The sequence below is a fragment of the Arabidopsis lyrata genome (assembly GCF_000004255.2).
Source record: "Arabidopsis lyrata subsp. lyrata unplaced genomic scaffold ARALYscaffold_7, whole genome shotgun sequence".
Taxonomy (NCBI): Eukaryota; Viridiplantae; Streptophyta; class Magnoliopsida; order Brassicales; family Brassicaceae; genus Arabidopsis; species Arabidopsis lyrata.
In genome coordinates, this window is record NW_003302549.1 from 24,053,816 (window position 1) to 24,077,538 (window position 23,723).

The 23,723-nt window shown below is 39.0% G+C and overlaps 3 protein-coding genes and 1 pseudogene across 3 annotated transcripts in view; 3 read left to right on the top strand and 1 right to left on the bottom strand.

Annotated features, from left to right (window-relative positions):
- The first annotated feature begins 13,418 nt into the window (after positions 1–13,418).
- LOC9304851 lies at positions 13,419–14,380 on the top strand. Its single transcript, XM_002868733.2, has 4 exons — positions 13,419–13,807; positions 13,935–13,979; positions 14,063–14,081; positions 14,280–14,380. The coding sequence occupies exons 1-4, from the start codon at positions 13,493–13,495 to the stop codon at positions 14,378–14,380; spliced, it is 480 nt and encodes a 159-aa protein (XP_002868779.2). The 5' UTR covers positions 13,419–13,492.
- Positions 13,769–15,540, top strand: LOC9304852 (annotated as a pseudogene).
- A 2,728-nt stretch (positions 15,541–18,268) lies between these two features.
- Positions 18,269–20,155, top strand: LOC9304854. Its single transcript, XM_021018925.1, has 8 exons — positions 18,269–18,655; positions 18,783–18,827; positions 18,904–19,036; positions 19,132–19,201; positions 19,276–19,324; positions 19,422–19,519; positions 19,611–19,749; positions 19,850–20,155. Exons 1-8 carry the CDS (start codon positions 18,341–18,343, stop codon positions 19,997–19,999), a joined length of 999 nt encoding a protein of 332 aa, XP_020874584.1. The 5' UTR covers positions 18,269–18,340; the 3' UTR covers positions 20,000–20,155.
- Positions 20,156–20,231: 76 nt separating this feature from the next.
- The window catches only part of LOC110224165 (probable disease resistance protein RPP1), a 19,575-nt gene continuing 16,083 nt past the window's right edge, over positions 20,232–23,723 (bottom strand). The window contains exons 2-4 of the mRNA XM_021018912.1: positions 22,468–23,605; positions 22,063–22,365; positions 20,232–21,735 (exon numbers count right to left, since the gene is read on the bottom strand). Of these exons, the coding sequence (XP_020874571.1) occupies positions 20,650–21,735; positions 22,063–22,365; positions 22,468–23,605 (2,527 nt within the window). The 3' untranslated portion in view covers positions 20,232–20,649. The remainder of the gene's footprint in view (positions 21,736–22,062; positions 22,366–22,467; positions 23,606–23,723) is intronic.

Below are 23,723 nucleotides of genomic sequence, written 5' to 3' on the forward strand. Positions count from 1 at the left end.
TTTGGTGCCACCAACTACGTCGTAGGTCACATGCCTAGACTGCATTTTTGACTGATGAACGGTGCTGGATTCCTTGAAGAAATCTAACAAGCTTACATTGCTTACCAAGAACAAAATATATATTATGATTTTGATCGAAGCTTAATGTATATATATATATATATATATATATATATAGTTAATTTGGATCCAGAATATGTTGGAACTTGTTTTTGACAAAATGGTTTTGACCATTGTTACGGTGGATTTTCCGGTGAAGACAATCATCGGAATGACCGGTTCTTGGGCACGATGGAATCGCTGCTGCGAGCACTACGCGCGTGATGGTGTATTGAAATGTCAAAAACGGAGTTCGTTTGAATAAGAAATGGAGGTCCAAAGTAACTTGCTTGCTTAGCTTGGAATTTTGACTTAAAGTCAAAATTGTATACTTTGGAAGTTAAAGGAGAAATCCAAACATACATGGGTTGGATTTGAGATTTGAAATTTGGGAAATGGGCTTACAACCCATATAATTATTTTATTTTCCCAAATTTATTTTGATTTAAATTAGTGATTAAATCAAAAATATCTACCTTAATGATTGTGTGTACTCAATTGAGACAATTAGGGTCAAAAACGTTTTTGACTTAATCGTGAGATTTAAGTCTCTTGATTGTGTCATTAAGGTGATATATTCTCCTCTTTGATGCCATGGACGTGGAGCTCTTTGTGGATGTCGGATTCATACACTCAAGTATTTTGTTTAAGTGGGAAAGATTATTCTTGAGGGACAAAAATGAATATGTAAAAACTTATAAATTGATACGAAAATTGCTATAGTATTTCTCTCTTGAGAGGAAGATCCCCTTTACATGGCCATTGGCCTCTATATTTATACATAGGTGAACGACATTAAAATGAGTAATTAAGTACAATTATTTCTTCTTAAATGTGTCCGTTTTGATTCTTCGGCTTTAATGCTCAACGTTTGAATTTGAGTTGACTCTGATCTTCATGGGCCTCGCCTCTTTTGGCCCAAGTGTCCTTAAACCGACTTACCCGTGTCTTCTACACCGAACTCGTGTCTCAGTGCAGTCACTTCGAAATTCTCGAGATGGTGACAACCACTTCGACCGTCCCTTCGGCCCACGGGTCCAATGGGCTTCATCCTTTATGGGCCATTATCTTGATTACGTGGCAATCTTTGGTTGGTCTCGTACTTCTGGTGCGGGATCCGACACCAACAATTAGCCCCCCAAGTTCTTCGAAGTGCTATTCCAATTCGGAGGACTTTAAATGCTCAAGTGGCCAAAGATTGCGCTCGAGAATCTTTCTGATTTCCCGCCGAAAATCTCATCACTCCTTTAATTTTGGCACTAGCCATTTTTAACCGAGTGACATCTGTCATCATTATGACCGTATATTGATTAATTACTATTAAAACGGGAAAAACCTTCCCACTTCCCACACGACTTCTGAGGCGGTTTCATCATTAGCTTGAGCTAACTTCTTTTCACCATTACTCTCTTCTTTTACTTTTGTACTTTAATCAAAACCTCTCTCTTCGTTCCTTCACCAAAACCCTTCTTCGCCGGATCTTGAATTTTTCTTTCTTCCCAATGACTTCCGATTCCGATAGACCCGAGTCTCCGTCTTTTGATGAGAGACGTTCTAGCAACGACGAGTGCACCCGCTCTGATGATATTGCCGGTCTGCACTATAGGTCCACTTGTACTCTTCAATCCCTCGAGCGGTTGAAAGAGCTTTGCCGGATTCCGCCGGAAATTATGGCGGAAGCACAAATAGCTTCCCCCACAGAATCCCCAGAGAACCATCGCGATGGTTACTTCTGTGTGTATGAGATTTATTTCAAGGGTTGCGGGCTGACCTTTCCTCTTCCCGAAGCCCTAGTTCTATACCTAGCGGCTCTTGAAATCGCTCTTCCTCAATTGACCCCCAATCTTCTCCGTACTATTCTTGGAATTATAACAATTGCGGCGCAGGCCGGTTATGCTATCGGAGTTACTGAACTAAATGAGCTTCTGAGCGTGAGAAGTTCATCGAAGAAAACGGGATATTTCTCAGCATATCCTAATGCCAACAGGAACATCATTTCACATCTTCCGAACAAGGATGAAAATTGGCATCATCCTTGGTTTCTAATTAAGAAAACCCCCGCTTCGATTGGAAATCTCGCTGATTTTCTCCCTTCGAAGTGGTCTGCGAAACCCGGTAGTGATTAGGTTGCCCGTATCTTTCCCGGTTGTTTCTTTATCTTTATTGACTAACACCGTTGTTTCATTTCGCAGCTTTCATCGCTTCCAACCTCCCATCTGAAGAGTTCATCGAATTCTTCAAAATAATTCTTGAAGGGGAAACCCTTTGGAATTCCTTCACTCTTGAACGATTCCTAGAAGCTAACCACAGACTCAGGATGAGTCCGCCTAGTCATCTTCACCAAATTCCTCCCCCTCCTTCAACTCAGGGAATGTCATCTCGGGCCCTTGCGGCCAAGCGTAAGTTGCTTTCCAAGCCGATGGCTGAGGCTTGCGAGGAGAAGAAAAAGTTCCTCGCGACTTCTATAGACAAGAAGGACTACAGTAGAACCTTGCTGGTTGATGATGGCAGCACCGAGGGAGCTCGATCTGTCGCTTCCTTCAGATTAACTCCTCGTCGCGATCGTCGCGACTCACGTTCTCCTCGGAGGGTTCAATCTCCTCGCCGTGATTCACCTCGTCCTCCCCGAGATGATTTTAGTAACGAACCAATTAAGAACTTGGTTAGCCGGAAGAGAGACAAGTCCTCTCGCAGCGATTCTTCTCCGCAGAGGGAAAAGTCGAGGGCCCGGACTGACCGCTCACCTCGATCATCTCCTCCTCCTGAACCAATGGGTCCTCCACGTTCGGTTGATATGTCTTCCTCCTCCCAGCCTGATAGTGGAAAGACTGCCCGGAATGCATCTCCGAAAAAGGGGGATTCTGAATCTCGAGATGCTTCCTCGAGGTTAAGACCTGCTCTTGTCCCTCAAGTCAAATCGCTTTCAGGTTTGGTGATTTACATACTTCAACTTTTTGTCTTTATTAAAATTCCAATTTTTACAACTCTTCCTTCTTCGCAGCTATGGAGAAAGAGGGCAGCGTCTTCCGATGCTTCAAGACCCGATCGGGCTCGATCCTGCCAGACTTCGACAAATGGCGCCCTGCGATTCGTGAACGCTATTTGCTTCACGCGCATCACTCATCTCGGGTTAGTTCCGTTTTTTTTTTTTTTTTTTTTTTGCATCGCCATTCTGCGAACTGACTCACCATCCCTGGTTCATGTATAATGCCAGGCTCAGAGCGAATTTAACGACATGATCGAACATTACGAAGGGTTGGTCATTGGACGGGAGAAGGAGATTGACATGTGGAAGAACAAATTCTCAGCTCTTGAGGCTGACCTTAACTCTTCTGCTGGCTCTAAGCACGATCTGGAGGATAAGGTCGATAGGTTGACGTCAGAGTTGGCGCAGGTAAAGGGGGAACTGCAAGACTACTATGACCGGAATTACAAACTCCAGGACGAACTGTCTGGTGTTCAGGGTAGACTTCACGAATCCGAATCAACCGCCGACACCCTGAACAACCAACTTATCGAGCTTGACGCGAAGTACAAGGCGCTAGCCAAGTTGCGTGATTCTGAGTTGGCAAGGTCGGCATCGAAGGCCAGAAAGGAGGTTAAGGGACGCGGGATGGAATTGATCCAAGGGGCCATTCGCTTCATGCAAACCGAGAAAGCTAGGTCGGACTTGGAGTCAGACATCAAGGAGCACGAAAGCAACTTGATTCTGCTGGACCAAATCCATGAAGCAGACTTCTCCGAGGAGCAAGAAAGGACCGAGCTATCGACTAACCTTTCTGAAAAACGGAGTCGCTTAGCAGCTCTTCCCACTTCGATCTTCAACCCGCTTGACTTCGAGGCATTCTTTACTGAATCACCTCCTATCAGTGAATCGGGTTTAGACTGGGCAGGTAACGCTTGGCTCCTGTGGCTTACCTTTTTCTTACCTTGTACCTTTGATTGACTGGAATCATTATTTCTAGGTTCAAGTGAGACGGAAGACGTTGTCCCGCCCGCAGCTCCAGTGGTACCAGAGGTCACTCCGGAGGTTGGTTGTACCGCGGAGGGTGGCCAGGGAGCCTCATCTGATCAAGCACCAGTCAAGGAAGTGAATGAAACTTTGGTTGCTGAGCCGGAGTCCGGGGTGGAGATTACTCCGTAGTGGCTGTGTCCACTTTAAATTGGGGATTGTCCCTTTATCTTTAAGACTTAATTTATTTTTGGCCTAAGGAGGCTTTATTGTTTCTTTCGAACAAGATACTTGCCTGAGGAGGCTTTTAAACCTTTCTAGGTTGTGACCCAAGGGGGTTTGGTTAAAATTATATGCGGGTTTGCAAAGTCCGCTTTTAACCTTTTGTGGCCTTGTGGCAATGCTTTCGAGATTTTTAGGCTGATCAGACCTTTCTCTTTAGAATGCGAGAGCTGAGCTCGGCTTAAAGCGAGTTCCCCACTTCGGGATTAGTCAACTCGGTAAACTTGTTGGGCTTGGGCCTTAGAAACTTTTGCAGTTAATGCGACGGTTGCTCTTTCCCTTTTTAAAGAAAACGGCTCGTCTTTTAATGCAATAATTGCCTTTTCTCGATTTTCCAAAAATGGTTTAACCCACTCGGAAACGCTACCATTAATGGATTTATGGAGAAAAGACAAACCCTAAATCATTATAAATAAAGGCTTACCTACCTCTAGGCTTATTAAACATGACTCTAGAATCTTGCTTGAGAAATATTTTAAGAATGGAAAACGAAACAGTAGCCCCCGTTGATCCCGGCAGTCCACTCTTCTTATCCGGCGATGGCTTTGAACCGGCCGGCGTTCTCTTCCCTCACGCCGTCTTTCACTTTCCTCCGAAGGAGAAGAAAGAGGCTTGCGATTTTATTGACAAGGTAAATATTAAAGTTTTTGATTTAAAACTTCTTGTTTCGTCTTATTCACTCGTTTTTGTGCTAGGTCGCCGACAAGCACCGTCGCTTGTGTGAAGAGAGGCAGCGGCTGGGACTCAAAAGGCAGACGCTCGAGGCTCGCATCGCTCGGGTGGAAAGGAAGATACGGGCTTTGGAGAGTGATCCCTTTCAATGGGAGTGGCGGAACTTCGATTCCGTTGCTGAGATCCCGAAGATGCTTCGGATGTATCTCCGTGCTAGAGGAGTCCCGGGTCCCGTGAACGCCCCTGTCTTCGCCGTTCCATCCGATAGTGAAGAGGAAGAAGACTTGGAGGAGGAGGCCAGCAACTGCCGGAAACGCGTTCGGGATCGTTCCGAAGTGGATGCCAAAAACAAGGCGTCCACTTCGAAGACTAAACCGGCGATGAAGGAGCCTGTTCCTGAGCCTCTCCCATGAATGTTCTTTAATTTCTTCACTTCTTCTATATTTTTTTTTTTTTAAAACTCGTAATGGGCTTCGGCCCCTTTTAATTTTATGGAAATATTTGCTACTTTCCTTTCTTTCCAAATATTCTTGGAGATGCGTCTTTTAATGCAGGATCCATTCGAGGGCATAAATCTCTCCGCGAATCACTCCATTCTTTGGATAGAATCCGCAGCTTGTTAGGGATATGACTTTTTCTATAAATTGTTGTCTCAATTTCCCTTTACTCCTCACCATTCTTTTCATTTTAGTAGGTATGGAGTTCAATCTTCGCTGTTCAGAATCTATGCCCGACTTCACCAGAATCGGAATGATAAACGAAGATGTTCCAAATGAGCCAAGCAGGCAGCCTCCTCCACTTCGCGGCTTCTCGAGATCTCAGATCCGAGCCCCATGTGCTTTGATCAGGGATCTCTCAATCAGAGACCAAGGAACAGCGACGGCGTTCATAGAGGCACTCGAGCTTCAACACCGGAAGCTTATGTCGGAAAAGAGGAGACTTCGGAAGAGGATTAACCGGATGCAACGCAGGCTTACTACGGTGTCAAGAGATCTTCACATCCTTGAATCTCACCCCGGAGAGTGGATTGAACTTGGAATTTCAGACTTTGCTCGAATTCCAGAATGCATGATGCCAATCCTCGATCTTGCTGGTCAAGGAGTTGAAGTGTTCTGCTCGTCAACAAGGTTTTCGTAGTTCGAAGTGTACGATGTGGGACACTTCGTCTTTTTTTTTTTTTGAATAAACGCTTTATTTCCAATCTCCTGTATGTTCGCATAGCCGAACCTTCTTCCTTTAATAAAGAAATAAAACAAAAATTTTATTAATAGCTGAACTCGTTTTCGAGCTGCCTACGTACCCATTTCGGGATCAAGCCGAATCGTAGTTCATGTACATAAACAATGCATGTAGCTTTTAAACATAAAACTTCTTTAGGTTGATCACATTCCAAGGTCGCTTGACCGGATTGTCTTCTAAGTCTTTCAACCTATAAACACCGTTCCGAACCACTGCGGTAATGATGTAAGGTCCTTCCCAATTAATACCGAGTTTGCCGGCACCTTCTTCTTTTCTGTTGTCAAAGACGCGCCTTAATACATAATCTCCCACGAAGAACGGCCTACTTTTAACCTTAGAATTGAAGTACCGGGCTGCTGCCTGTTGGTAATTCTGGATCCGAAATAGAGCTTGATCACGCCTTTCATTTATGGTATCCAGTGAATCATTAAGCATTGCTGAATTTTCTTCCTCATTTAACGGTGTTTCTGTTCGACGAAGTCCGGGCACATTGAGTTCAGCTGGTACTACCGCCTCCATACCATAAACCAAAGAGAATGGAGTTTTTCCTGTAGGTCGCCTAGGGGTTGTACGATAGGCCCACAGGACGGGTTGGAGTTCTTCATACCATCCTCCCTTTAGATGATTTAGGCGCTTCTTGAGGTTGCTTAATATTGTCTTGTTCGCGGCTTCAGCTTGACCGTTTCCTTGCGGATATCGTGGAGTAGAATAACTAACTTTAATTCCCCAGTCCGCACAAAAGGCATCAAACTCGTGTGAAATGAATTGCGGTCCATTATCAGTGACTATTTCGTACGGAACTCCATGTCGACATATAATGTTTTTCCAAATAAAGGTCTTCACCGCCGAATCTTTGATACCAACATACGCCTCAGCTTCAATCCATTTCGAAAAGTAGTCCGTAAGGACTAAAAGGTACTGTACACCTCGAGTTGATTTGTGCAATGGTCCAATGATGTCCATTGACCACCTCATAAACGGGTATGGGGCGGAAATGGAGGAGAATAACTCCGACGGTTGATGGATTAATGGCGCATGGAGTTGGCAGCGCTTGCATCTTTGGGCGAACTTAACACAATCTGTGATCATAGTGGGCCAAAAGTACCCCATTCTTTTAACTTTAAAAGCCATAGCTCTTCCTGATGAATGACTTCCACATAATCCTTCATGCACTTCGCTCATGACGATTTCGACTTCGGGCCCAAAAATGCATAATAGGTAAGGGTCACTAACACCTCGCCTATATAACGCATCTTTTGATAGACAAAATTTCGCGCTAACGACTTTCATTTTCCTGGCCTGCCATTTATTCTTTGGGAGCTCGCCTGTCGTGATGTAGTGCTTTATTGGCTCCCTCCAGTCAGCCCCCCAGTCTTTAGCCGGAATTTGGTCAACTTTGTGAAATATCCGTGGTTCTGGTTCGGGATGTTCGTTTGGTTCAAGAATATTCTCCTCGAGTAATGGCTCGGTTTCTAACATCGTTTCTGGAATCATTTCTTCAGCTAAGACAACGGGTTCCTTGTTAGATGTATTTGATCCCTTTGACTTTTTTCGTTTGTTGGGTGGCGGTTCGATCTCTGGTTCGCCACGGTCGCGTGCCGCTGCTCGAGACCTTGTAACGACGAGGGTTTCCTTGCTGTCTTGAATGCTTCGCTCCGAGATGCATTCTACTGGAATAACTCTCTTTAACTCAGGATCTGATGTTGACGCCAATGCGGCAAGTGCATCTGCAGTTGTATTCTCTCCCCGAGGTATACGGATTAATTCAAATTTCGAGAAATTTTTAGATAGATCCTTCACCACTTCGAGGTATGCTTCCATTCTTGAATCTTTGGCCTCATAGTCTCCATTAAATTGGTTAACTACTAATTGCGAATCGCAATAAGCCAATATTTCCTTAGCTCCAACTCCTTGTGCTAGTCGAAGTCCGGCAATAAGGGCTTCGTATTCTGCCTCGTTATTGGAGGCATTGAATAACAATCGGAATGATTGTTCTAGAATTTCTGATGTTGGAGATTCCAACTTGATTCCCACTCCGGATCCTTGTTTTGTTGAAGACCCGTCTACGTGTAATTTCCAAGTTTGGTTTTCCGGTTGCTCTATCGTTCCAGGTATTGGTAGTTCGGTCAGGAAGTCTGCTAAGACCTGAGCCTTCATACTGATCCGGCTTTTGAACTCTATGTCGTACTCGCTTAATTCCACTGCCCATTTCGCCAAACGTCCGGACTGACTTGGACTATGAAGTATTGTTCGGAGTGGTTGGTTAGTTAATACCTCAACCAGATGGGACTGAAAATACGGACGCAGCTTCCGAGCCGAAGTTACCACCGCGAGTGCAAGCTTTTCCATCATTGTGTACCTGGTCTCCGGATCCGTCATTGACTTGCTCACGTAGTAAATCGGTTTCTGCTCCCCACGATCTTCCCGAACCAAGACTCCACTAACCGCGTGGTTTGAAACTGATACGTACAAGTAAAGTTTTTCATCCACTTCTGGTTTGGACAGTATTGGTGGAGTGGTTAAGTATGCCTTAAGCTGCCCAAAAGCTTCTTCACACTTCTCATCCCAAAGGAATCCTTTGTTCCCTTTTAGAATTTGGTAGAAAGGCAACGACTTATCTGTTGATCTCGAGATAAAACGGTTCAAAGCCGCAATCCGCCCAGTCAACCGTTGTACTTCTTTGAAGTTTCTTGGAGATGGCATGTTCAGAAAGGCGTTAATTTGATTTGGATTGGCTTCAATCCCTCTTTCTGTCACGATATAGCCAAGAAATTCTCCGGATGGGACTCCAAATGTGCACTTCGCCGGGTTCAGCTTCATTTGATATTTATTGAGAATATCAAAACATTCCTCCAAATGTTTAACATGATCTTCTTTCTTCAACGATTTAACCAACATATCATCTATGTAGACTTCTATAGTCTTCCCGAGGTGATTGTGAAACATTTTGTTCACCAACCGTTGGTAAGTTGCTCCTGCATTTTTTAAACCAAAAGGCATTACCTTGTAACAGTAGATACCTCTATCTGTGATAAATGACGTCTTTTCTTGATCTTCGGGGTTCATCATTATCTGATTATAACCCGAGAAGGCGTCCATGAACGTTAACAGCTCATTTCCAGCGGTGGACTCTACAAGTCGATCTATATGCGGGAGCGGGAAACTATCTTTAGGACATGCTTTATTCAGGTCTGTAAAATCGATGCAAACCCTATCTTTCCCGTTCTTTTTCTTGACAATGACAGTGTTTGCTACCCACTCCGGATATTGCACTTCTCTTATGGACCCTATCTTCAAAAGTTTATCCACTTCGTCGTTTACTATTTTTGCCCGCTCCACTCCTAGCTTTCTTCTTTTTTGTTTTACCGGTTTGAAGCTTGGATCCACGTTTAGTTCATGACAAATTATACTCGGATTTATGCCAGACATGTCCGCTGCTGACCATGCAAATGATGCTTTGTTTTTCCTTAAGAGTTCGATCAAAGCTTCTTTTATTTGGCCAGTCAACGTTGCTCCAATTCGAATTTTCCGATCTGGTTTGTCTTCTTCTAATACTACTTCTACTACCACATCCTCTTTTTCCTGCCCACTAGGAAATTTTTGCCTTAGTCCTTCTTTTGCGGGCTTTGTTAATTGCTATTGGATCTTCAAACGGTGGCTAGCTAAGTAACACGTCCGTGAAGCTTCTTGATCTCCTCGAATTGTTTCCACCCCATTTGATGTTGGAAATTTGATACATTGATGGTATGTAGAGGGGACTGCTTTCATCCGATAAATCCAGGGAGTCCCGAGGATGATGTTGTAAGTTGCGGGCTTATCGAAGACAACGAAGTCCACGATCTTCGATACCTTCTTGGCAAGGACCGGTAGCTTGATTGTTCCGAGAGACATGGCTGACTCGCTTGTGAACGCAACTAACGGAGATGGGGGTCCTACTATGTCTCCTCGGCTGATTCCCATTTTTTCTAGAGTACTTAAAAAGATCAAGTCGACCGAACTGCATGTATCTATAAGGATCCTTGATACTTCGAAGTTAGCGACATCAAGAGTAATAACTAGAGCATCATCATGCGGTCTTTCGAGATGCCGCGTTTCTTCTTCGTTAAATGATATTGGGGCACCTTGAAAATCAATTTCTTCGCTCAAACTTGCTTTGAGTAAGACATTTCGCCTATGCTTTTTGATGGAACTTATTGAATCTCCGCAAAATCTGGAACCTCCTAGAATCACATTGATCTTACCCTTCGAACTCCTTGGTTCTTCCTCGTTGGATAACCTTGGTCTTTTGGAATCTTGATCTTTGGAGTTTTCTTTTGCTTCGTGGTATTCCTTCACAAAATCTTTTATATCGAATTTAGAAAGATCGCCACTAGCCCAAAGCTCTGCGAGGTGCTTTTTAAGAACGCTGCAATCCTTGGTTAAATGTCCGGTTACTTTATGAATGTCGCAATATAGACTTTCATCACGGACCCAAGTGTTTGATCTTCCTTTCCCTTGGAATTGCTTCCCGACGGTATTGTTGAAGGGTTGCGACCCAAACTTCCTTGGTCCTTTGCTCTCTCTAGGCTCGAACATCTTGGTAGGGACGGTGATTGCCGGCTTTTCTTGTTTATTCCGTTTGGCAAAACTTTTTTTTCGTCTTCTACCTCCATCCAATTGTTTGCGCGGAAGAGTGCATCCTGAATTGTGTCTGGTTTATGAAGTATTAAGTCTTCTTTAAACCTTGAATCATGTCGCAATCCTTTTCGTAGGGCAGATAAAGCTGATTGCTGTGAGATTCTTGGGAGTTTTGACAGCACTCCTTTGAATTTGGTGATGAAAACTCGAAGTGACTCATTAGATCCTTGCGTTAAGTTCCAAAGATAGGCATCCGAAACGCTTTTATCCATAAGGATAGAGTATTGCTTTAAGAACACGGCTGATAGTTCGTCGAAATTGCTGATCGAACCCGGCTCTAATTGGGTGAACCACATTAGAGCTTGGCCACATAGATTCTCCGAAAATAGGTTGCAATAGCCTGCGTCCTCATCAGCTTCATCCAATTCGACTCTTCCTGCAGCGATCAGAAAGGCTGCGAGATAGCTTTTTGGATCCTCCAATCCGCTGTAAGGGTCCAATTTGAGTTTCCGGGAATCTTTGATCCTTAAACTCGCGATTCGCGGGATGAAAGGTGTTCGCCTAGCTTCTTCAATGACTCGATTGATGTCTGGCTCCGAACTTGTAGCCTGATGAAATTTTGATTTCATTTCTTTTAATTCCTGGCTAACCTTCCTCATGGTCTCGAACTGGTCGAGGTTCTCCTGCTCGTACTGAGCTGCAAGTTGTTCTTCATCCCCGAGTTGCGTCTCTTCTTCCGACGTCTGAGCTACATTATTAGTAGCACCGGGAGTTGTTTGTCCGCTGGTTTCATTTCGTGCAGCGGAACTTGGCGAGTTGAATATCCCTCTTCGGATTCCCACCGGGTTTCCTGCACTTAAAGAGCGAACACGAGTTTGTATAGTATTGACGTTTTGACTAAGAGATACCTGGGATGTTTGCAATGTATCGACGGCCTTTTCCACGTCCGAGAACTTTTGTGATATGTCCGCCATGGTTTGCTGCATAGCTTTGAGGGTTTCGGCCAATGATATCTCAGCAGCGTCTCCTCCGGACATTATTGTTTTATCTCGGAAGTGTGATAAGGAAAAAATCTGACCACTCAAGAACCTAATGTCCCCACAGACGGCGCCAAAATGTGGATGTCGGATTCACACACTCAAGTATTTTGTTTAAGTGGGAAAGATTATTCTTGAGGGACAAAAATGAATATGTAAAAACTTATAAATTGATACGAAAATTGCTATAGTATTTCTCTCTTGAGAGGAAGATCCCCTTTACATGGCCATTGGCCTCTATATTTATACATAGGTGAACGACATTAAAATGAGTAATTAAGTACAATTATTTCTTCTTAAATGTGTCCGTTTTGATTCTTCGGCTTTAATGCTCAGCGTTTGAATTTGAGTTGACTCTGATCTTCATGGGCCTCGCCTCTTTTGGCCCAAGTGTCCTTAAACCGACTTACCCGTGTCTTCTACACCGAACTCGTGTCTCAGTGCAGTCACTTCGAAATTCTCGAGATGGTGACAACCACTTCGACCGTCCCTTCGGCCCACGGGTCCAATGGGCTTCATCCTTTATGGGCCATTATCTTGATTACGTGGCAATCTTTGGTTGGTCTCGTACTTCTGGTGCGGGATCCGACACCAACACTCTTGTGCTATAAAGTCATGGTCATTGTCTCTCATTCTAAGCATCGTTCACCAACATAATCTCCTTCCTCTTCTTCTCTTTTCTAGTTCGAATCTGAGAGTACAACACAAGGCTAGTGTTCGATTAGCTTTTGATTTGAGTGTTGCAATCAAAAGGAGAAACAGTTTTATCCTGAGACTCTAATTGTCATCAAACCGGCACACTACGGGGCGATTTTTGAGTTAAGGAGAGAGATCATCAACGTTCTCAACTCTGTTTACCACCGTGAATCTTCGTTCTTCAATCATCCTTTCGGTATTGTTGATTTTTGATACTTGTTCTATGTTATTTGTTTTACAAATATTAGATTGTGCCCTTATTGAAATATTAAGGTCGAATATTTAAAATTCAATATTTAGAGAAATATCTTACCTTCTAATGTTTTGTTTAATAATATCTTGACTTATTATTTTCTTTAGAGAAAAAATCATATAAATAGACCATATATTCACTAAAATACACAAATATTTTGGATACATGAAAAACATGAATTAATTTTGTCTTTCATACACAAATTTTCAAATAGTACTAACACCCACATCGAAAGTAATTTCTGTTAACTTTTCTAATTTATCAATCAAAATATTAATATTGAAATTATAAATTTATTTTCAAATAATAATAAATTCTTGAAAATTTCCAAAAAAAAAAACTGAAAACTCTCTTAAATTAAATATTAAAATTCAGTTTCATACGAATTTTTTAGTTATTTTTAATTATTTTTTATAAAATTAAGTAGTTTGGAGTAAGAATTATGAAAAACATATCTTTTGGACTTTCGAATTTTTCAAGAATTTATTAAGAAATTTTAGAGAGTTTTCAAAATAATTTTCAAGAATATTAACAGTGTTAATAGTCTATGGTTATCTTTTTTCTTACATTATTTAGCGTAAAACAGTAAAACTTCTGATAATTCTTGAGAGCTCTCCTCTTCGGAACAGCTCGACCTTCACGCAAATGGCGTCTTCTTCTCTTACTTCATTCCCATGCCTATCCTCGCTGACGATTAAGCCCATGGCAGCTCTCACCAATCCCCCAAGAACGAAAACTCCATACGAACTGAAAAAGGGGCAAAACCGTCTCTTCCACAAGCTTCCCTCTGGTCTAAAAATGGAGGTAATCGAACAACGAAGAAGCAAATCCGAAAGAGAGAATCCACCATTGGTGTTTGTACATGGAAGCTATCACGCAGCTTGGTGTTGGGCTGAACATTGGTTACCTTTCTTCTCTTCTTCTGGGTTTGATTCTTATGCTGTTAGTTTATTAGGTCAGGTAAATTCTCAAATCATCAAAGTTTTGATTTTTATGCTGAGTTTCGATTTCCCCAATATCTAGTTAGACTTTCAAGATCATAAAGTTTCAAACTTTGGATTGAAATTGAGTGATTTGTTATCTTTAGGGTGAAAGTGATGAACCTTTGGGAACAGTTGCTGGAACACTTCAGGTATTTGAAACTTGCAATGTGCATTTTCTTTATTGGATAGTTACTTGATTCAGCAAGATTTGTATTACTTGTTTGTGTAGTAGACGCACGCAAATGAAGGGGGTCAAGTGACCCCTATAAATTTTATAAAAAATTATTTGCAAGGCTTAATTAATGGTATTTGGTTGATAATTTTGTTTGAAATATTTGACCCTTTTGTAATTAAGTTTCGTAAAAAAAAATTTACAACAAGAAGAATACCACACAGAAACTAACCAGGTAATCTTGTGATGTACATTTGTTTCCATCACCCACTTTTAGAGAAATCTCCAACTAGTTTTTTTAAGGTTTACGATGAAGCTAGTGATGTACATTTGTTTGTGTTGTTTAGCGCTTTTGTATTTGTTGATTACTATGACTGAAGTGATACTTATTCGGTCTTAACTTTTAGTCTGAATCGAATTTTAAGTTTTGTTTTAGCTGAAACATAAAACTTTATTGGAACCTTTTTTTTTGTTTTTTTTTTTGTTACAATGAATGCCGTGAGTTAGTGCTGAATGCTAACTCCAATGATCTCGTTGGTGAGACGATCGAATACTCACAATTTTTGGAGTTTAGTGAATCGATCGTTCACTTATATCGACTAACCATTGATCATCTGTCATCTAACTATGTTACATTTTGTGTATGAAATTTATTAACTTGATTAAAGATTGTTTTTGATCAATGTTGAAATCTTTAAGCAGGATAAATGTCGAAGGAAAATCAGATGATCCCTGAGTCAAGCAATAGGACTAGAGTATCGCCATACCCACTTCGCTCTTCAAGGACAAAGAAATACAAAGCACATGAGTCATTTATCCAATCAGAATGGGAGGATGTGCGGTGTGTGATTTGCATGGAACCGCGTCATAATGTTGTTTTTTTTAGATGTTCTTCCTCCCTTAATGGATGTCGTCCTTATATGTGCGACACAAGTGCTCGTCACTCCAACTGTTTCAAGCAGTTCCGCAAAAAAAAAACAAGAAAAAACGCTCAAGTAACAAGACCTTAAACTGCCCTCTATGCAGAGGAGAAGTCTTTGAGACAACAAAAGGGACAAGTACTGCAAGTAGATTCATGAATGCTAAACCGAGATCTTGTCCTATCGATGATTGCAATTTCTCCGGGACTTATTCTCAACTTGATAAACATTTGAAAAAGAGCATCGCTGTCTCATCCCCCCCAAAGGTCGATCCACAAAGGCAATGTAGGTGGGAACAAAATGGAGAGACATGTGGAATACGTTGACCTCATGAGTGCAGCTGAGATTCCGCATATCCATGAGGTTGTACATCATCAACTTCCTTACACTCATCATCTTCCCGTGTTTCGGTTGAACATTGTTAATGGAACCGTGCGAAATATTATTCGTCCGGTTCATGTAAGGAACTGATTTGGTGCCACCAACTACATTGTAGGTAACATGCCTAGACTGCATTTTTGACCGATGAGCGCGGCTAGATTCCTTGAAGAAATCTAACAAGCTTACATTGCTTACCGAGAACCAAATATATATATTATGATTTTGTTCGAAGCTTAATGTCTCAAAATATATATTTTAGTTAATTTGGATCCATAATATTTAAAATTCAATATTTAGGTTACTATATAGCGAATTTCTAAGCTCATATCTATTACCTTCCAAAGTTTTGTTTAATCCTATACTATTATTTGGGGAGTACACTTCTTTATAAGATACCCTTAACTAACCTTTCCTTTTGTAAAAAATTACCTAAAAATGCCATTAGAGATAAAATTTCAAAGAGTAAATTAATTCATCTTATTAAGGATAAACAAGTCAATTTATATAATTTAATTAATTTAATTTAATTATAAAAACGAAAAACACATAATTATTATTATTTTTAAATGACCAATCAAAATGAATATATAAGATTTGATATCTAACTTACCTTATTAATTTGTTATTAATCATTATATTTCACCTCTCATCTTTATATGATTCTATTATTGTGAAACAAATAAATCATCATATCATCCATATAATAATAAAAAATAGATTTTTTTCCGCATATGCCATAATTTGAATTTTTTAAAACGAATATAAATTATTCAATTTATGTAAAAAAAAAATTAACGAGTCAAAAATTTAGACTTGGATAATATATTTCTTTTAAACAAAAATAAATTCAAAACAAATTCCGCCTGAATAACGGGTCAGAATTTGAGTTATTATATTCAATTTCATATATTTTTTTAAAAATATATAATTTTATATACTACGATACAATTTTAAATATTTTAATTTAGAATATTTAAAAATAGTTTTACTTGATATTTAAAAACAAATATCATCAATACTTAATAAATAAAAAAATTAAAAATTATACATACACTAATTTGGTTTTCTTAAAACATATATATTTAAAAAATATTTATAATAGACGGTGGGTTAAATATAATGTATTATATGATGAAATGAGTTATGATCCTTATAACTATTTGAATATTTATATTTAAGTTCATACAATTATTTTTAAAAAATTCTTAATTTTATATTCTACAATAAAAAATTAAAAAAAATATTTTAATTTGGAAAAATTTAAAAATAGTTTAATATAATATTTTACAGAATATCATAAATATTTAATAAATCAAAAGATAAAAGTTATAAATACTCTAATTTCCTTTTTCAAAGCATAAATATTTAAAATATTGATAACAAGTAGAAGGTTAAATGTAATGTATTATATGATAAAAAGAGTTATGATCTTTATAACCGAAACCATATTAAGATTATATGATGAGATGAGTTAAATAAGGTTTGACACCTCTAAATATTTAAAATTTTGATTCTATAAGTATATATGAAAATAATGAATGATTGATTGTGCACACAATTTTTTTATTGGGATTCTAAAATATAAATATAGGTATGCACGAGTTGAATTTAATCTTATTATATACCAAAATATGTTTATTATATACGCAATTTTTTTCACTTACTACTAGCATATATCAAATACATACGTTTTATTTTTAACCAAAAAACGTAAAAAACCGTAAAAATCGAAATGTAACTAAACCGAATTACATACGGTTTCTATATGGTTTCACTTTCTACAAAACGAAAAAAACGATACTAAACCGAAAAACCGTACCCCACTCCTAATATTTTCTCATCAAACAAAATAAAATAAAAAAATCCTTATATGTCATTGTATTATGTAAAGAATTATTAAAATTATACTATAAAACAAACAATAATCCAACTTTATATAAATATTTAAAAATTAAAATTTCATCCGTGCTGTTCCAGCACGGGTTATGATCTAGTAATATCTTAACTTATTATTTTATTAAGAGCAAACTTCATATAAATATACCATCTATTCACTAAAATACACAAAATGGAGAGACATGTGAAATACGTTGACCTCATGAGTGCAGCTGAGATTCCACATATCCCTGATGTTGTGCATCATCAACTTCCTTACACTCATCATCTTCCAGTGTTTCGGTTGAACATTGTTAATGGAACCGTGCAAAATATCATCCGTCCGGTTCACGTAAGGAACTGATTTGGTGACACCAACTACGTCGTAGGTCACATGCCTAGACTGCATTTTTGACTGATGAACGGTGCTGGATTCCTTGAAGAAATCTAACAAGCTTACATTGCTTACCAAGAACCAAATATATATTATGATTTTGTTCGAAGCTTAATGTATATATATATATTGTTAATTTGGATCCAGAATATTTAAAATTCAATATTTAGAGAAATATCTTACCTTCCAAAGTTTTGTTTAATAATATCTTGACTTATTATTTTCTTTAGAGAAAAATTCATATAAATAGACCATATATTCACTAAAATACACAAATATTTTGGATACATGAAAAACATGAATTAATTTTGTCTTTCATACACAAATTTTCAAATAGTACTAACACCCACATCGAAAGTAATTTCTGTTAACTTTTCTAATTTATCAATCAAAATATTAATATTGAAATTATAAATTTATTTTCAAATAATAATAAATTCTTGAAAATTTCCAAAAAAAAAAACTGAAAACTCTCTTAAATTAAATATTAAAATTCAGTTTCATACGAATTTTTTAGTTATTTTTAATTATTTTTTATAAAATTAAGTAGTTTGGAGTAAGAATTATGAAAAACATATCTTTTGGACTTTCGAATTTTTCAAGAATTTATTAAGAAATTTTAGAGAGTTTTCAAAATAATTTTCAAGAATATTAACAGTGTTAATAGTCTATGGTTATCTTTTTTCTTACATTATTTAGCGTAAAACAGTAAAACTTCTGATAATTCTTGAGAGCTCTCCTCTTCGGAACAGCTCGACCTTCACGCAAATGGCGTCTTCTTCTCTTACTTCATTCCCATGCCTATCCTCGCTGACGATTAAGCCCATGGCAGCTCTCACCAATCCCCCAAGAACGAAAACTCCATACGAACTGAAAAAGGGGCAAAACCGTCTCTTCCACAAGCTTCCCTCTGGTCTAAAAATGGAGGTAATCGAACAACGAAGAAGCAAATCCGAAAGAGAGAATCCACCATTGGTGTTTGTACATGGAAGCTATCACGCAGCTTGGTGTTGGGCTGAACATTGGTTACCTTTCTTCTCTTCTTCTGGGTTTGATTCTTATGCTGTTAGTTTATTAGGTCAGGTAAATTCTCAAATCATCAAAGTTTTGATTTTTATGCTGAGTTTCGATTTCCCCAATATCTAGTTAGACTTTCAAGAACATAAAGTTTCAAACTTTGGATTGAAATTGAGTGATTTGTTATCTTTAGGGTGAAAGTGATGAACCTTTGGGAACAGTTGCTGGAACACTTCAGGTATTTGAAACTTGCAATGTGCATTTTCTTTATTGGATAGTTACTTGATTCAGCAAGATTTGTGTTTGTGTAGTAGACGCACGCAAGTGATATTGCGGATTTCATTGAATCGAATCTTGGTTCTTCACCTCCTGTGCTTATTGGTCATTCTTTTGGAGGACTCATTGTTCAATATTACTTGGCAAATATTGTAAACAAGCAGACGTTAGGTAAGGTGTATATTCATTGAAATGAGTTTCGTTTTCTGGATCAGGTGTAAGAATGCCTATACGATAACCGATGAGTTTGTTGTTTTTGATTCCAGGAACGGAAAATGCGTTTCCAGAACTTTCAGGGGTTGTACTTGTTTGCTCGGTTCCACCTTCGGGTAATAGGTAAACTTCTCGCAACCTATTGGCTAAACGAATTTAGCTTATATATAACTTCCGGGACTCTCTTTGTTGTTCAGCGGCTTAGTTTTACGTTATCTCTTCTCGAAACCTGTGGCTGCTTTTAAGGTAAAAATCTTTTTCTGCCTTTGATCTTGCAAGGATGATCTTGATGTCATGTTCTATTTGTTCAGCAATGTTTGTTCTTGGTTATGTTCTTGAGTAGGTTACTCTCAGTTTAGCTGCTAAAGGTTTTCAGAAATCTATTCCCCTTTGTCGAGAAACATTCTTCTCTCAAGCTATGGATGATCAACTTGTGAAGTGGTATATCTTTAATCTAGCTCAATAGTCACCTTGAATCTAAAATAAAGTTTCACTAATCTAAACAAATTGTCTCTCTCTTTTCTTGATTCAGTTACCAGGATCTTATGATAGAGAGTTCACGGATGCCGCTGTTTGATCTGAGGAAGCTAAACGCATCACTTCCAGTACCAAAACCAATGGAAAATTCTACAAATGTTCTTGTTTTAGGTGCCAAAGATGACTTCATAGTGGTACGAACTAAGAACGCACCCTCCTTTGTCTTCTAACCAAACCAGAAAGTTTTTCAATCTTGGTACTTGTATTACACCGAAATGGGTTATGGTTTTGCAGGATTGTGAGGGGCTGAAGGAAACCGGGTGGTTTTATGAGGTTGAACCAGTTTGTATTGAAGGTGTTGCTCATGACATGATGCTAGATTGTTCATGGGAGAAAGGTGCTGAGGTTCTTTTGAGTTGGCTTTGTGGTTTGTCTAAACCGTGAAGTTTATCTGCTTAATGGAGTATTTGTGTAGATAGCTGCTTCTCTCTTCTTCTTTTTTTCAGGTAAAAGAAAGAAAAGTGAAGTGTTAATTTAGTTTGTGGATATTAAAGATGATAGTGTGGGACAATAAAAAAATTGCAATTTTCAAAATGCCAATCACAGTCCAATAATCTCATTGTCTCATGATTTTTGCCATATCCATTGAGTAGCGCCAGTTGCGATATCGATTATCAAGCCATATTTTCAGCTTCGATTTGGATTTCTCCATTCCCGGAGGCGGTCTGGTGGACTCCTGGTGAGAGCTCGTGGTTCGTCGAAGATTTCTTCAATGTCGACAAAATCATCTCTACAGAAATCAAAGAGAGACCAAATTCAAAAACTGTAGTTCAGATCACAAGAAACTGAGAAAGATGAGATTGTTTTACCTAAATCAGAGATGAATCATATCGGAGATATTAAACCGGTTGTTAACTAGAAGAAATTGGCGGCAACGAAGATGAGATAAAAAGTTGTCACCTGCATTGGCTGCTTCGGCATGGAGGATTTTTTTGTTTTGCTGGAGATCAGTTAATCAGTGTTTTGTTCTCCTCTGAAGTTCTGAAGTCTTAGGACATGGTGGTTTGTGTTGTTTTTCCATCACATTAATGAACTTAGAGTTGGAGTACTCCACATTCTTTTATCACCGCTCCACATTCTCCGATGATGTCGTACGAAAATAAAAGCTCGTTGCACGTCACATCAGCTTCAAACTCAAAGATGAGCAAATGCTCTCTTAAAATGGGAGGCACGTGAAAGGGATATCCAGGTCTCCATGAAACAGTGACGCCAATTTTACCTTTCTCCCTGATGCTCAGAAACACAACTGTTACCCTAGCGGCGGCCTCCTCCTTGTCATTGTCAACTTTTTTATCCAACAAGACGCAAGCCTTAAATCTCAAGGTCGTAGAAAGAGGGCGCCTTTGATTCAAATTTACCATTATGGAACTCCCATTAGCTCGGTAAGTGAAGTTTGCGGGAACTTCTCTACCGGGTAAGAATGCGAAGGTACAACTAGTCTGGATGAATTCTCTCGCCTCATTATTCAGCTTGAAGCAATTAATAAACCAGAGAAGTATTTTTGGATGATTGTGAAAGGAGAAATCAAGTCTCTCCAGTGACTGGCAATTTATGGCTGTTACATTTGATAAGGAATCTGAAAGTTGTGGGATTGTTACCAGCCTCTTGCATCCCTCTAGTACAAGTGTCTGAAGACGAGAGATTTTCTTAACCCACAGAGGAATTTCTTGTATTTCTGTATCGTTAAAGTAAAGCTTTGTGATGATATCGAGAGCATGTGGGAATTCCTTGAGATTGTCATTGTATGACATTTCCAAGTTACGAAGATGAGACCATGACTTGATCGTCGAAGGCACTTCTTTTATTGCAGTGTACGTGAGCATGAGATCCTTAATGTTTGTAGAGATCTCAGGAAAACTTTTGATCAGTAAGCAATCAGCGAGATCAAGGTCATCGAGAGATTCCAAGTTGATATTAGTAGGAAGAGCCTCTAGCTTTGAGCATCCTCGTAAATTCAACATTCGCAATTTCTGAAGGTTTCCAAGAGAGGAGGGGAGCTCCGCCAAACTTGAGCATCCAAACAGAGTCAATTTCTCAAGGTTAGTGGCAGTTGAGAGATCAGGTAACTCTTTTAGGTGTTTAGACTCCCACAAATCCATCCTCTTGAGATTACCAAGCACCTGCGCAAACAAAAAAACACAACATAAGAAATGATAACGAAGTCTCTTTTTATTTTAACTGAAAAAATAAATTCAAATAATAACGAAGTCTCTTTTTATTTTAACTGAAAAAATAAATTCTTCGTTCATACATAGTTCCTCTCCTCCCTTTCCACCAATGATACTAACCATGGAGGGATACTACAATTTAACCAAGCATAATAAAGATTTCAAGAGATAGCCATCTAAGAAATAATACCGGAAGATCACTCCTTTTTGACACCTAAATTATGTAAGAAAAACAAACCCAATATTACAAAATTGGAGAGAAACACAACAATTATGTACCTGATTTCCTTGCCACAAGTTCTGAAGTTTGCTGTACCCCATACATAGCTGGACTAGATACTTCGTACAAAAATTGGAAGGCAAACATTTCATTGGAAAATGGCTCCATTCTAGTATTCTAAGTTTCCGAGGTAGATTATTCAAACCTTGCGGTAAGTACAATTTATCGTTTTCACCTTCACGTGGGCCATAGAATCTTAAGAACTTGAGGTTAGACATTCCTTCAAAAGCTCTCTCACTGATATTTAATTTGCCTGATAGGTTATATACATCGAAACGTATACCTATAACATTTCTATTACCCTGTAAAAAGACCAGAAGAGATAGAAAACGAGAGATAATTAGCTATTGAATGAATTTAATTTGTAGAGAACAAGGAAACAAGAGAATAATAATTGAACTAACCGTGTTATCAGTGAGTACTTCACGAATATCTCTAGCATCAACCAAAAATTGACGCTTCCCAGGCTCACGAATGGATTGGTGCCCAGGCTTATGACGGACAATGTCTCTACCTAATTGCACTAGTAGATTGTGCATCTTTATACGTGTATGGTTAGTAGAAAGAATCTCAATAGCTATGAGAGATTTCTCAGCTAAGAGGTGAAGCCCTTGCCTAACATCTAAGAAACTTAAAGCGAGATAATCTTCCACTTTCACCATTTCTTCATTGTTGAAAAGGCAGGCTATATGAAGAAATAAATCTTTATCTTCATCACATAAGGCATCGTAACTGAACTTTAAAATGCTTTGAATACTAGCATCAAGGCGAATCTTTAACCTTGGTAATGCATTTACCCACTCATGCCTAGACATTCCCCGGAAGTGGGATCCCATAACTCTTAGTCCCAAAGGTAGATTACCTAAAAGTTTTGTAACTTGCCACGCAAGCTCCTCAAAACCATCTTTAGGGAAGTTTTGGCCAAAAGCATACATACAAAAGATCTGATAAGCTTCATATGCTGATGGAAACTCCACCTTGTAAATATGGTTGATGCCATGTGCCTTCAAAAGCCGTTGGTCTTGTGTTGTGATGATAATCCGACTTCCATGACCGAACCACCGAGTTTCTTTTGCGATAGCATCTAGTTGTATTGATTGATCAATGCTATCAAGAACAATAAGCACCCTCTTGTCGTTCAACCTATCTTGTGCAACTCCTAAATGAGGAAGCTCCATATCCTTGTGGTTGATTATTTGGGACAAAAACTGTTGCTGTAACTGAATCTTTGCACTATACTCATCAGAACACACTGGTCTTGTATACATCAATTCCTTGATATTCTCCATGAAGATACTCAATTCAAAATTTTCAGAAAATTGACTATATAAGACTCTGGCAATGGTAGTCTTCCCTATCCCAGACGGACCCCAAATCCCAATCATCCTTACTTCATCAGAGTCTAGGCATAACAACGATTCCATTTCGTTCATATGAGCCCCCATCCCAATGAAACCGTCAAAATCTCTTGACGGTGAGTATCTATTCAACATGTTTGAAACATCAGTGGCGATTTTTTCAGTCATGGCTGCTTCATTATCCCTAACAAATCAAGTGACCAATTTATACATCAATTAATATTCATAAAAAATTCCACTTATACATCCAAAAATTATGTATTGGTTGTCTTGAAATTCTTTAAAACTACCAATAAATATAG

What these genes read in the sequence shown, in the direction of transcription:
- LOC9304851 (XM_002868733.2), top strand. Translation starts at nt 13,493, where the DNA reads ATGGCGTCTTCTTCTCTTACTTCATTCCCATGCCTATCCTCGCTGACG. An exon ending in CTGTTAGTTTATTAGGTCAG is followed by an intron (nt 13,808 to 13,934) that starts GTAAATTCTCAA and finishes TGTTATCTTTAG; the next exon opens with GGTGAAAGTGATGAACCTTT.
- LOC9304854 (XM_021018925.1), top strand. Translation starts at nt 18,341, where the DNA reads ATGGCGTCTTCTTCTCTTACTTCATTCCCATGCCTATCCTCGCTGACG. An exon ending in TGTAAACAAGCAGACGTTAG is followed by an intron (nt 19,037 to 19,131) that starts GTAAGGTGTATA and finishes TTTTGATTCCAG; the next exon opens with GAACGGAAAATGCGTTTCCA. An exon ending in AACCTGTGGCTGCTTTTAAG is followed by an intron (nt 19,325 to 19,421) that starts GTAAAAATCTTT and finishes GTTCTTGAGTAG; the next exon opens with GTTACTCTCAGTTTAGCTGC.